The sequence below is a fragment of the Stegastes partitus genome, unplaced genomic scaffold (genome assembly GCF_000690725.1).
Source record: "Stegastes partitus isolate 25-593 unplaced genomic scaffold, Stegastes_partitus-1.0.2 Scaffold90, whole genome shotgun sequence".
In the NCBI taxonomy this organism is placed as follows: Eukaryota; Metazoa; Chordata; class Actinopteri; family Pomacentridae; genus Stegastes; species Stegastes partitus.
In genome coordinates, this window is record NW_007577821.1 from 834,741 (window position 1) to 848,686 (window position 13,946).

At 39.5% G+C, this 13,946-nt stretch overlaps 1 protein-coding gene across 3 annotated transcripts in view; it reads right to left on the reverse strand.

Moving 5' to 3' along the window:
- LOC103353959 (guanine nucleotide exchange factor VAV3-like) overlaps positions 1-13,946 on the reverse strand; it is a 55,969-nt gene that overhangs the window by 18,814 nt on the left and 23,209 nt on the right. For 2 of the 3 annotated variants that reach the window (XM_008277167.1, XM_008277166.1), the window contains exons 11-19: positions 13,023-13,091; positions 11,952-12,038; positions 10,551-10,636; positions 10,040-10,172; positions 5,616-5,725; positions 4,017-4,118; positions 3,412-3,503; positions 2,679-2,701; positions 1,347-1,371 (exon numbers count right to left, since the gene is read on the reverse strand). In XM_008277167.1, coding sequence (XP_008275389.1) covers positions 1,347-1,371; positions 2,679-2,701; positions 3,412-3,503; positions 4,017-4,118; positions 5,616-5,725; positions 10,040-10,172; positions 10,551-10,636; positions 11,952-12,038; positions 13,023-13,091 — 727 coding nt within the window. The remainder of the gene's footprint in view (positions 1-1,346; positions 1,372-2,678; positions 2,702-3,411; positions 3,504-4,016; positions 4,119-5,615; positions 5,726-10,039; positions 10,173-10,550; positions 10,637-11,951; positions 12,039-13,022; positions 13,092-13,946) is intronic. The other variant, XM_008277168.1, reaches the window with a different exon arrangement.

Sequence of the window (13,946 nt, forward strand, 5' to 3'; positions counted from 1 at the left end):
TCAAATCTGTGAGAAGGTTTGGTAACCAAAATTGAGATCTAAAAAGTGTTTTCCCCTGCAGGTATATAATTACATCGTACGCACAGTTTCACAACAACTATATCACTGCAGCAACATGATTGGCTGGATTTTGTCCAGTTTAGGTGTAATGAAGCAGAAGTTTGTCTTCTTGGTGGGCATGATGAAATGTTGTGTCAGATTTCTATTCAGGGTTGTTTAAGTGGCGAGTCTCTCCCTTATGACGTCTCTGTTATGGCTTTCTCTAGTTGTAGAGTGATTATTTGCACTACGCACAAGCACAAAGCTAATTTCCTCATTGTCATTATCTTGGATGTCTTTGTCTTTCTCCAGCATAAATACAGAAATGTGAACTTGCTGACAGTATTTTTGAATGATTGCTAAACGACCAAAATGGCACCATCCTTCCAGTGATTTAGTATCACACCACTGCAATTGCTTGATTCCACTAATCACCGATCTTTCCTCTGCATGGCAGACAAATACAGCCACAAGCATGGGGCTGAGGGTAAGACTAAACACCTCTGCCAACTTAAAAGACACAGCCACTTACTCTCTCCTGACTCACACATCTGGCCCCCTCAGACACATCTTCCTTCCAGTCCCAGCACCCCTGCAAACCAGCCCGGGGAAACTATTAGCTGACTGTGACCCCAGATGAATGGAATATCTCACATTCATGTTTTAAATAAGAACAATAAGCACGGCTGTCTTTTCTTATAAAGCCCCTTATGGAAATTGATTTATCACAAAGGCACAGCTCAGCAGTTGAGGCCGAGGCGTATAGACTGCTGGAAGTGCTTTCCTGCCAGCATTTCTCCTGCCGTAGTTATCATTATGATTCCACCCACTCCAATTCATCTCAATGCCGTCTAGGGTTTAGGCATCACGGCATGCAGTGAGAAAAGGAGCTTTTTGTGCTCTGATTGAGGATTCCTTATGCATCCCATTATTCATTGGTTTTTCTTACTCAAATAAATTTGTCAAGAGGAAACCGTTGTTATTCATTTCCTCTTTGAAACCTTGTGTGTGAGCAGGAGAGATTCATGTCAGTGCATTTCTTTTACAAAAAATAGAGTTTTTTTGTGGCAGAAGAAAAACAAATTGAGCAATATATAATCAAAAACATTTCAAAACATCTGAGGGTTATCTTTAAACCAACATCTATCTGCTCCAAGTCTCCCTCTGGCCTCTGACTAACCATTTCCTTTTCATCCTGTCTGTGTATGTGTTTTTGCTACAGAACCGAGATGAAAAGAGCTTAAGAGGTACGACAAAAAGCCCTTAACAAGTTTACAAAAGTTGCCAAGTGGTCATGCCATACTGACCTGGGTCTGGTGGTGTTGTGTTTTCCTGTGAATGAAAGCAGAAAGGAGGAAGCATAGGAAAGAAAGAAAAAAATGAAAACAAGATAGGAAGCAATACAGAGAAAAAACACATTGATAAATATGGAGGTAGAGATTCTTAGTGACCGTGGAGGATCAGGCTGACCTGAAGAATAGATCATATTCCTGATGCAGTCATTTGTGAGTGTCAGACTGTTTAGGTGTTTGGTCTGACCATTTTAAAAGTTATGGAAAAATAACAGCAAAATGTAGCGTCTTGCTTCTGACAACAAGCTTAAAGTGTTTAAAACTTGGAGACTCTGTGTCGCATAAACAGGAGAGTCTGGGGAGCAAGTGTGATTTTTTTTATCTGAAGTGGGAGGACTTATTTGACCATTTAGGGGTCTGAAGGTAAAAACTCTGTTTATTTTCTGCATGAATGAAAGGCTGATATGTAGCCTGGAGTGTGCCACAGAATGAATTAAGGACATTTTTAGTGTTTAATTATAGTTTTGCTTCAACTTTGAGAATGTGCTACCTCAATTTTCCATAAAGTCTGAACTAGAAAAAAGCACCAGGAGCTCCAACTAGCCAGCTGTTATGTGTTGACAGGAGTCTGGCTAAACAGAGCTCCTGCTGCTGCTCTCACTTCATCATTCTGTACAAGTCTTTGATTTTAAACAAACTTCTTCAAATGAGCACAATCACAAAAAATCACTGTAAATGTTGCAGCATTGGACAAATTAATTGTGAGATGAAATGCAATAATTCTACAGGCATATTAAAAATCTAAATTCAAAAGCTTTTAAAAAATTAATTGTACTCCTGAATATGGAAACTGAATTATGCGCAGGAAAATGTAATTGTTTTGATCATTATATATTTGCTTTCATATCATTAATGCATTAATTAAATCCAAGTTTAATTAAATGATTTTTTTTTAATGTCTCAGTTCATTCATTAATTATAATGAAATGCTGTTCATAATAATTCCTGGCTCATTCCAGGTCCCAATCAATTTTCCAGAGTAGTCAAGTGCTTCAGTGATGAGGAACAACTGGAATACCGTTCAGAGGAAAGATTCAAATTGAACATCTCCTTCCTACTCAAAATCCAAAGGCACTGTTACTGATATTACCAACTCCTTTAACAATTTAACAGTTTATGCATTTATTTTTTGATGAGGGTAACAAAATCTCTCCTCATCTATCCCTGTCGGCAGATAAGAGTGCCTGAATGCTCTGTCTGCATATGCATGGGAGTACATCCTCTATATTCACTAATTACATTAGCTTAGGTGTCTAAGTCAAAGAAGAGAAACAGAGCAGGTCTTACCTTGGGCCTCGGCTTGGCAGGATCTGAGGTGAGGTGAGAAACAGACACAGTGAGAGGAACACAAGATGAGAGTGTGGTGGCTTCCTGACATACAACCTCAAGTGTCAACCTCTGCTGGCCTCATCACGCCTCTGAATGCATAAAGACCACAGCACTTCTGCTTAGAAGGCTTGTCAGAGGCCTGAGCTGGCTTTGGCTGTCTGTGCATTCAGGGAGGGTAATGCACCTCAACTACAGCATCAGGCTGGTGACAAAGACCTAAAGCTAGACACACAAGTAAAATTCAGCAAGAACTAAAAATGTGCATCACTGTTAACCTGCTAAAAATGTACAAAGGCAAAACACATATTCTTCAGGAGGAAACAAAGATGCATGAAGTGGAAATTTTACTCTGAGGGTGGCAAAGTCAGGGGAAATCAAGGGGTTACTACATGTAGAGATAATAATTGGAGGAAAGTGTGTATTTACAGCAAATTTCACAGCACACCAGCCGTTTGATATCTTACGTACAAGGCTGGCACCACTAGAGGAAAGCTCACAGTGTGACCACAATGTAAAGTGGTTCTCCTCTAAGGCGCATGGATGTGCTCAGTAAATTTCATGGCAATCTGCCTTTTAAATTATGGTATTTTGTATGTACGTAGAAATTTAGGCCTGGTGATGGTGCTGGACGAAAGGTCACCAAAAATGTTGGCTTTAGTGAAACATATGGATGGGGACGTCTCTGTCTCACCTGTTCTCCCACAGACACCCAGTCTGCCCAGACACTCTTTGTGAGCCCCGAGGCCACATTTCAGACAGAGATAACCCTGGTTAAAGATGCCCCTGGAGAGAGTAAAACACAGGATATATTTCATGTACAACAGCGTCCTTGACTTTTAAAATGTTCTGGCCACTGTCACCTTCTCAAGATAAGAAGAATGACACAGGAAATGTCCCTTAGCTTTCCAAAACTAAAATGACACTACCTCCTGAAAACTGAGACAGCTAATATCTGCTACAGTATGCAGTGTATATACACACTACAGTATATGTTTCAATTAAACCCAAATAACCTATTTTAAGTTAGGCTCCTTTTTCTTAAAGTACCTGAGGAAAAGTTCATGAAAGCTTAAATCTAAAATATCATTGTGTTCCCTCAATACAAAAAAGACTTGAAAGTGTATTTTCCTATGAACACTATCAGTGCAATAACACATGGTTTGCAATCCTAGAACAATATGTGCAGTTACAGTTCATGTTCACCCCGCACAGCAACATTTTTACTCTATTGGGACTTCATTAAGTTGACATAATTATCCAAAATAGAAAAGTCAGTTCATGATGTCTAAATCTTACCTGAGCAAGAGGTGACAGAAGCTACAGGAGGTGATCCTCTCAAATGTGTGCATCTTGAACTGGTGGGAGTTGTGGTTTGCTTTCTCTGGGCGAATATTTGATCTTAGGCAGGGAAAAAGAGCAAAAAGTGGTTAAATGAAGACAAGACCAAGGCAAGCTTGCAGCCCTGGGAGTTTGTACTTTCCTTGAGCAATGCTGATAGCATGGTTAAAAAAAAACAAAAAAAACATGATGGTTATATTTTTGTCTCTGTCGTGGGAACAATTTTCTATTGATTTTCTCAAAATACAAATCATCTCTAATCATTCCTTTATCAGCCAAATAGAACAACTTGCAAAAAACTGGCAAAAATAATCTGGAGTTTACTTCTTTAGTTGACTAAAATTACAATTTTACCCCTAGTGCATGTGTACGAGTAAATGAAGGAGGCTTGAATCAGCCCAGACAAATCTAATTTTGATCTGTTCAAATATGAGAGGGGAAGGACGCACAACAGAAACAGGCAGCTTTTCTGGAACGAGAACAAACAAGACTGACACAAAAACGTTTTGTTGTATTGAACACATCATCCAGAAGCCACTTAAACTGAGTGCTCCCATAAGTGAGTCCTTCATCAGGAGCCCACATCCTCTTAGGTAGGTACAATTTTCACTCTCTGAATTGGCCCCTTCTGGTGTCATTACCCAATTCACAGAGGCACACATAGCTGTTTTCAGACACAAATCCTGCCTCTGTGGCAAAACAGTTTCAAGCCTAAAGTGAAAATGGGTATTTCTTTTTTAAATTTTTGGAAATTGCACATAAAGTTTTGGGTGTCAAAGGCTTAGTGGTATGGTACTATATACTTTCAGTTCAAGATGGAGAAGGAGAAGCAGTGCATTTACACATTGTTTTAAGTCCACACATAGCACTGTTGCTACAGTACAGATATCAAGAATAATTCAGAACAGTGTGAGAAGTGAAAAAGTATACAGGAGGGCCATAGCAGATAGTCAGCATGCATATCAGGGATATTGTTTTCACACATACGCAAACACAAAAGCATTTGTTCAGTCAATCACAGTGTAATGTCAAAACAACACAGTCTTCTCCCAAATCAACATAACAAAGGATGCAGACAGGATATCTGCCTGCAAAAATCTCCCACTGTTACAAAATAATACAAAGATATATCTCCATAAAGCACTGATTTGAAGAATCGAGACAGAACGACTTTGTAGTTTTGCAGCTCTTTGGAACAGTTTATGTTACTCTGTAGGTGTATGTGTGCTGTGTGCTGTGTGCTGTGTGTGTGTGTGTGTGCTGTGTGCTGTGTGTGTGTGTGTGTGTGTGCTGTGTGCTGTGTGCTGTGTGTGTGTGTGTGTGTGTGTTATCGTGCCGTTGTTAGCAGTGTGTGCTTGATTACAGCTAAGACCTGATCAAACAGTGCACATGAAAGAGTCAACACCTCTCTTGGCCTTGGAATAACACGCATGCAAACAAAGACAAATAAACACAATGCACACACGTGCACTCACACAAGTACACAGTGTGATTTCTGGTCTCCTGTGTGGCAAACAACCTGTCACGACTGTGGTGTTCATGCTTCCTTGTACTTACATGGCCATTTCAAACTGATCCAGCCACTTCTTCTTCAGCTCCCGGGTCTTAAAAAAGAGTTCGAATCCCGTGTGTCCCTGCTGGTGTGTCACATAGAAGCCATAGCACCACTGTGGAGTTCAGGCAGAAGACAGGAATCACACCGAATGTGTCTTTCTGATGCATGTTTAGGAACGCTTACATATTTGTGTCCGGGGGAAACTACAATGGCTAAACTTATACTGTAATAAATATCTCACAGAATGCACACAACAGTGTCGTTTGTGTAAATGTCCCTTCACTGCAGGTACAGTCTGAGTTAAAACACATGCGCATGTTTGTTTTGTGTCATTTGTACCATGGGTGTTTGCTGTGATGTCTCTGTAGGTTTAGGTGTAAATGCTGCATGATGCTCCGTAATAAGGAGTTACATTAATAGATGTGTGAAATACTAGAAGATGGCCGTTGAGCTAAATAAACTTGTGTATGGTTGTTATAAAGCTAAGCAAAAGAAGAAAACCCTGAAGCACTGCAGGCTGATGCTATGGTCTTGTGAATTAAGGTGGCTAATCTCTCTAATTTGTGAGTTTTTTCAGTCAAAAATTTAGACCCCCACAAGGCAATTTGTCAGAAAAAAATTGCTCTGTTCCCATGACACGACAAAAATTAAAGGCTTTTCAGGAAATATATTTATTTGCTGTCTAGTTGAGAAAACAGGTACTTTTCAAAATATGAAGCTACAGCTAGGAGATGAGCACCTTAGTTTAGCAAAAAGACTGCAGTTGTTGGTACAGATTAAACAAATAGAATGTGTGTGTGCATTAGAGGTGCTTTTAGGAAGATTTTGTTCCCTTCAGACAAAGCCAGGCCACCTGTTTACCCTTGTTTCCAAAGGATGTGCTAATCCAGCAAGCTGCATGCAGTATCTTTATATATACCATGCAGGCATGAGAGTGATGGAGTGAACGTTGAACAAATAATTGTTTTCAAATCCAAATTTGAAATAATGCAATTAGCAAATCAAAAGGCTGCAATTTAGGACATGCATTATGCTGTGTGTCTGAGGCGTGGTTAGTGACAATGCCTTTATAAAGTCATGCCATCCATCCTGTTGGCAGACATACACTGTATTGCCAAAAGTATTCACTCACTCATCCAAATGATCAAGATCATGTGTTCCAATCACTTCCATGGCCACAGGTGTATAAAATCAAGCACCAAGGCATGCAGACTGTTTCTACAAACATCTGTGAAAGAATGGGTCGCTCTCAGGAGCTCAGTGAATTCCAGCATGGTACTGTGATAGGATGCCACCTGTGCAACAAGTCCAGTCGTGAAATTTCCCCGCTCCTAAATATTCCACAGTCAACTGTCAGTGGTATTATAACAAAGTGGAGGCGATTGGGAACGACAGCAACTCAGCCACGAAGTGGTAGGCCACGTAAACTGACAGAGCAGGGTCGGCGGATGCTGAGGCACATAGGGAGCAGAGGTCGCCAACTTTCTGCAGAGTCAATCACTACAGACCTCCAAACTTCATGTGGCCTTCAGATTAGCTCAAGAACAGTGCGTAGAGAGCTTCATATAACGGGTTTCCATGGTCGAGCAGCTGCATCCATGCCATTAATCACCAAATGCAATTCAAAGCGCCGGATGCAGTGGTGTAAAGCACGCTGCCACTGGACTCTAGACCAGTGGAGACGCGTTCTCTGGAGTGATTTGTCACTACTACTAGCTACTTCATCTGGCAATCTGAAGGACAAGTCTGGGTTTGGCGGCTGCCAAGAGAACAGTACTTGTCTGACTGCATTGTGCAAAGTGTAAAGTTTGGTGGAGGGGGGGATTATGGTGTGGGGTTGTTTTTCAGGAGCTGGGCTTGGCCCCTTAAGTCCAGTGAAAGGAACTCTGAATGCTTCAGCATACCAAGACAGTTTGGACAATTCCATGCTTCCAACTTTGGGGGAACAGTTTGGAGATAGCCCCTTCCTCTTCCAACATGAAGGTGCACCAGTGCACAAAGCAAGGTCCATAAAGACATGGATGAGAGAGTTTGGTGTGGAAGAACTTGACTGGCCTGCACAGAGTCCTGACCTTAACCTGACAGAACACGTTTGTGATGAATTACAGCAGAGACTGAGAGCCAGGCCTTCTCGTCCAACATCAGTGTGTGACCTCACAAATGCGCTTCTGGAAGAATGGTCAAAAATTCCCATAAACACACTCCTAAACCTTGTGGACAGCCTTCCCAGAAGAGTTGAAGCTGTTCTAGCTGCAAAGGGTGGACCAACGTCATATTGAACGTTATGGATTAAGAATGGGATGTCACTTTAGTTCATATGCGAGTCAAGGCAGGTGAGCGAATACTTTTGGCAATATAGTGTACGTTTGATGGCATCTCATGTGGTAACTGCTCCATCGCATACCAGGCAATACTAAACAGAAGTGGGACATGCTATCCTCTTATCCAAGCAAAGGAATACACATATTTTACTTTACTAAATTATACTTTATTACCCCAACAGACACAAGTCACTTCAAAGAAAATGAAAATACCAGAATAACAATTATATGGTTCATTTTTTAATACATTGCTATTTTAAATTTCCTCGCTTTAACTGAAGGCCACGTGGTAATCACTGTCTTTATGGCCACTGGAGCTTTTCTACATGTCATTCCCCTGCAGTCTTTCTCTATACTCCCTGTCGATCTCCATTGTAGCTGATCAACAAAAGGCAAAACACCAAGAATAGCCTTTACATTCCCTTTTCCTTGGTAGCACTTTTACCAAGGACATAGGACCAAAGAAAGTGTGTCCTGGAATGACTAGCTGGTCTGATTTATAGTGATCTCAAAGAATCATCAACCATTCCAGTCATTGTCTACATCCAGCTTCAACAATTAACCTCTCTCCTCACTGGCTTTAGTCTATGTTTTTTGGTAACAAGACTGGCGCCACCAGACTCACCGACCAACAAAAGAGAGCAGCCACAGTGGATGCTTTTACCAGAGTTCTACCCAAAGAGCACTGAAAAGCTTAGGCTATGATAACATTGTGGCAAAGTCTATAAACCTGCCTCAGAGAAACCAGCTTTTGAGAGTTCTAAAATTCTAATCATGACATCAAAGTCTGACATCTGTAAAAGATCTTGACCATATTTGATAGGCATTACATCTATTACTGAAAAATCCAGCAGTAAAATATTCCTGTTCTCTTAAGCAACACAGTCAGGTGAGTGTCTATCCAGAAAAGCAATAGCTTTCAACTGCTAGCCACCAAATAACACCACTGCAGCACTTTCAGGTTAAATGCCTTGCCCATGGGTATATTTAAGGGCATTTTTTCAATAAATCCCCAAACCTCTGTGCTTTTGCCATCCTTAACTGCTCTAGCTTGTTGTGCCGTATCTAATAATGGGAAAAGTGGTAGGGTTTACCCGTCAGTGATTGGCCAGGCCTGCAAAGACCTGAGTGTTTTAGAGTTCTGCTGAGCGTTAAATCATTGGTGGTTGTGTGGGTCTCAGTGGCACTGCATTCAAACTCTGAAGTTTCATTTAGCAGAAAATGATATATAGCTTTAAGTAGCCTTGGAGGACTGCAAACATTCTTCATCTGATATTAGCATCTCTGACCTGCGGTATGTGTGTGTTTGTGGGTGTAAGTACACAGTATCTCTGTATCTGTGGATATTTCTGTGCTGTTTTGTACAGAATTAAATAAAGATTAAGTATTTAGCTTTGTGTTGGAAGGGGGATATAAAAGAAGGATAAAGACATATCCAAGCATGTTTGGCAGAATTATACCCTCTTATTACATGTTGAAGACAAGCTTGTTAATTCAGAAATATTGTTAAAGGAAGCAAACATACAAATATAGGCTCAACGCCAAAAAGAACATGAGGACAATGACGGTACATGGTAAATACCAATCGCTGTCATGCACACATCCCACATAAACACACACCGTTACTGCACAATACAGTAAATGAGGAGGATAATGGAGTCCCTTTGATTAAAACCATAGAACCATGCCATTCTGATGAGCTGTCAGTTCCACATTAGTAATCAGCACTAGAGTGAGAAGATATCATCAGTGGGCATACATCAACAAGACGTCAACAAGTCCTCTCCACAGTACGGCCTGTGAACGTTCCCTCAAGGCAAAAAATAGCATACTGCATGAACTGCACGGGGTGATGAAAAGGACACTTACAGGTTTCTACAGCAGAAAAAGACAAAACACCACTCTGATCATGACAGAATATTATGTTGATTTTAAATCCGTAGCCAAGCAGATGTAGAATAGCGACGTTACTGTGATGTAATTTATGGGGATGAAGAGTAAACATCAAGAAACCCTTTAAAAACTGAAGTAGATACTGATTTTGCAATGCAAGGTAAAAAGTAAAAGCACGAATATAATATACTGTGTTTTCTCAGCCTGCTGACCTTTTTGCACTCTCTGTCGGACGTGGGGTTGTTGGTGATCTTGAAGTAGTTGAGGTCGAGAATGTCCTTCATCTCATAGTTGTCTCCTCTTCTCTTGCAAACAATGACAGCCACATCAAATAAAAAGATGTGTCTGTAAAATAAGAAGACAGTCATACCACTTTGTAATTACACTGTCACTTATTTAGATTTTTTTCAATTATATATTCTATATGAGTATATGTCCGTGCTTTACAATATCAATTAAGTGTACTTCATTTGCTTTCAAGCATCATATAGACTGTGATGTAACATGCTTTTTATTATTTTCTTCTCTTTACAAGACGACGGTATGAAAAGGTCAAACCTATGTTCTGTCAGTTGCATATAGGAAAATAAGTTGGACTCTTCAGGTAAGTGTATTGAATAGCTATGTTTCATAAGCGCAACCTTCAACAGGCATTTTAGATGTGTTTTTCTTGTCTATAATTCAGATTTCTCTTTCAGGGCAATAAAGATGAAATGGAACAACCTGTCCTGTTTCCTCTTGTCAACACTGGAGACCATGCGCACCTCTCCATCCCCTTTTGGTCGACCAAAAGTGATTAGTCGCTGATTCTGCAAGCAACACATGAGGGAGATGGCATGAATATTATCACACTAGGCACATAATTTCACCCTTTTGTTTTTGTTTTTTTTTGCAATACCAATGCCTCATCTCTGTCAAGTCTGGAAAATTGATCTGCATTATAGCTGGTCATGTCAACCTTTTGGTGCAGAACTGGAATCTATCAAACCTTCTCGCATCATTTAGTTGAAAAGAAGATAAAAGATAAAATAAGAGACTTTTGTTTAACTATCCTTCATTTCTCGGGCTAAGTTCTGGCAAAATGGGATGTATTTTAAATGCATTTTTCGAGAAATGCTAGTTTCTGTCAGAAATACACAGTTAACATTACACACCATTTCATCAGTTTATTCAAAGGAGATCCAGCTACTCTAAATGTAACCCAACCAAAGAACAATGACTTCAGCAGACAGATCAATCGGATCCCCTTAAATTATATTGGTTTTCATCTCTCTCCCATACTGCTGCATACCCAAGTATTCACAATGAAACATCACATAAGTTCTTGCACCATCAGCTGATTGGTACCAGTTGACTCTTGTCATCACCGATGACATGAAAGGTACCAATCTTGTTCAGTCAAGACAAGAAGAAGGTCTTTGTAGTCTGACAAGCTCTCATGCTACCAGGTACGCTTCTTTTACAACTTGATACCGATTTGGATTTATTCCTTCTGACCACCTTCTCACTTAATAATCTTAATCTCTGACAAAAACATAAAGACATGTCTATAGTATGTAATTATTCATATGGTTACAGTAATATTACCAGAATATAGAAAAAATAAATACATTTCATAATCCCAGAGCCAAAAGGTAAGCAAAATTATTTTTGCAACATAAGCAAACCCTTTCTTCTTTTTTTTAATAAAATATGTGAAAAAAAAACCCTTTAAGCACATTATATAAAACAAATCACTGGAATAGCAAGTTAATGATAGAAGTACTTGCTGATGAATATTTTGTGGATTGACTCACTAAATCCAGCAACCCTTGCAGCTCTACAGTGGAACACCATGTTTTTAGAATTTTAGTCCTCAAATGAAAGTGTAAGTTTACCACTGATGCAGTATGCTGCCTTATACCTGCATTGCTCTTTAAGTTTATGATATAGAGGTGTCTTGTACATTAATACAGCTGTTTGACTACTATTCTATTGTCCGGGCTCATTCCCCTGAATGATATCAAATTTAAAGAAAATGAGCTGAGTGGAAGAAAATCCTTAAAAAGCTGCTAAAACGAAACATGTCTTCCTGAGCGTGCACTAACAGCTGCTGATGGTTGTAGAAAAAGATATTTGGCTTACCAGGTTTTCGATAGACCTCTGGTACTGGTCGATCTCCCGTATAGTCTCATTGTCTCTCTTCACCTCGTTGACATACTGCGCCAGGTCCTGGGCAACACGTACCCACACAGACACACAAATACACAGATTGTGTTGGAAAAGGTGAATTATGTCAAAAAAAAGTCCGTACACACTTGTTTGCAAAGATGATATTCTCTACTATACATTTTAAATAAATAAATAAATAAAACAGTTTACAGATATAACTAACTCAAACATATCTGGTCTCGTGCTGAGAGTTAGATAAGGGATCAATAACACCCTCACATCAGATTGTCCAATTTAAAGCAGAAACTAGTAAAAAGTCAGCCTATCATAACTTTGCTTAGCATTAAGGTTGGAAAATTGGTGGACCAGCTATACTTGGTCAAACTCGTTAAAAGGTTGTAGTTTTGTGGAGGTTAGTCTACCACTTAATGCCTCTGTGGTACCAATTAAAAGCACAAGATATAACGAGGGCTTTAGATTCACCGAACAGTAGATTTTCTTACCCTCAGACAAAGCCAAGGAAGCTGCCCCCCCCATACTCAACATACAGATATGAGAGTGGAATCATATAAGCATACATCATGCTACATATTCTTCCTTTAACATAATGCATGTATGTTTGTGTTGTACAGTGCTTTTGTGCTTTTTGTTAGCAGAGCATTTATGCCATATATATATTAATATAGTGAAATACTTTATTCTTAGTTGACTCTTGTGATCACAAACTCCAGCCTTCAAGTCGTGTATCTGCTTCATTTTAGTTGCCAAGTGCTCAAGTGAGCTGGCGATCAAACTCGGGGTACCTTTCAGATTAGTGGGGAGGGCTCAACAGTGTAATGTAAATGCAAAGTTTTATCAATTTACCCCCATTTGAAGCAACAAATTATAATTTAAGACTTCAATTTTTTTTTTTTTTTTTCATGGAATAAAGCTGATAGATGAATGGCAGAGACCGTTTTAAATTATCTGCTAAACCACCCTGCTTTTGGTAACAATCTGAAATCACAATGATTGCTCACCATTTACCATAAGCACTGCACTTACTTTCATGGCATCAAGAGCGATCTTCAAGTTGCTCTTGTCAGCAGCATCGTGAGTGTGTTTGACTAGCTCCTGTTACAGAAAAACAGAAAATAAATGACAGCGACTAAAAGAACACTCTCTCTCTCACACACACACACACACACACACGGACACAATTTCATGGACAAGCACATTTAGGATCAGAAGTTGGATTATTGATTTGATAATGGAGATGAGTTTGAAGTAAATTGTATGAAACACAGTTTCCAGCTTTTTCTAAGGAAAAAGCCCTTTTATATTCAGCAGATCACTCATTTTCTCAGTTTACTCTGATCTGAGAGCAGTAACAAGTGTAGCTTCATACAAATTACATTATAATACACTAGAAATAAAGCTTAATAGATAGAGACAGATAAAAAGGATTTGTTCCTCTGATTTGTTACACTTAGCAAGAATATACAATATCATAAATGTAGGTGCCATTGTCTCTTGTGAATACTTAAACTATATTGCATACTTTTACTTGTTTTCAGTGCAAGACTTTGACTTGCAATGGAGTGTTTCCCACAGTGTAGCACTGCTACCTAAATAAAGGATCTGAATACTTCTTTCACCACTGAACATTGCACTATAGTTTTAATTTCATCTGAAGGTAGAACAAGTCATTTTAATGCAAGGCTTGTGCCTCAGTAAATTATAGAATCGTTCATATTTAATTACCTGAAAAATAGAGATAAATAGCCCAATAAATAAGACGTCTATCTTTCCAAAAGACACAGTACAATTAACAAAGCACGTGTCTACGTCATCTTGCCAACAGCAGCTGCACACACGTTCATGTTTTAATCAACACATGGAAGTTATTGCTGGAAGTGCAGCCTGCACAGAGGAATCAGTCTGTTGATGAAACCTGTCCAGAATCTCCTCAGGAGTACTTTGGTTTCA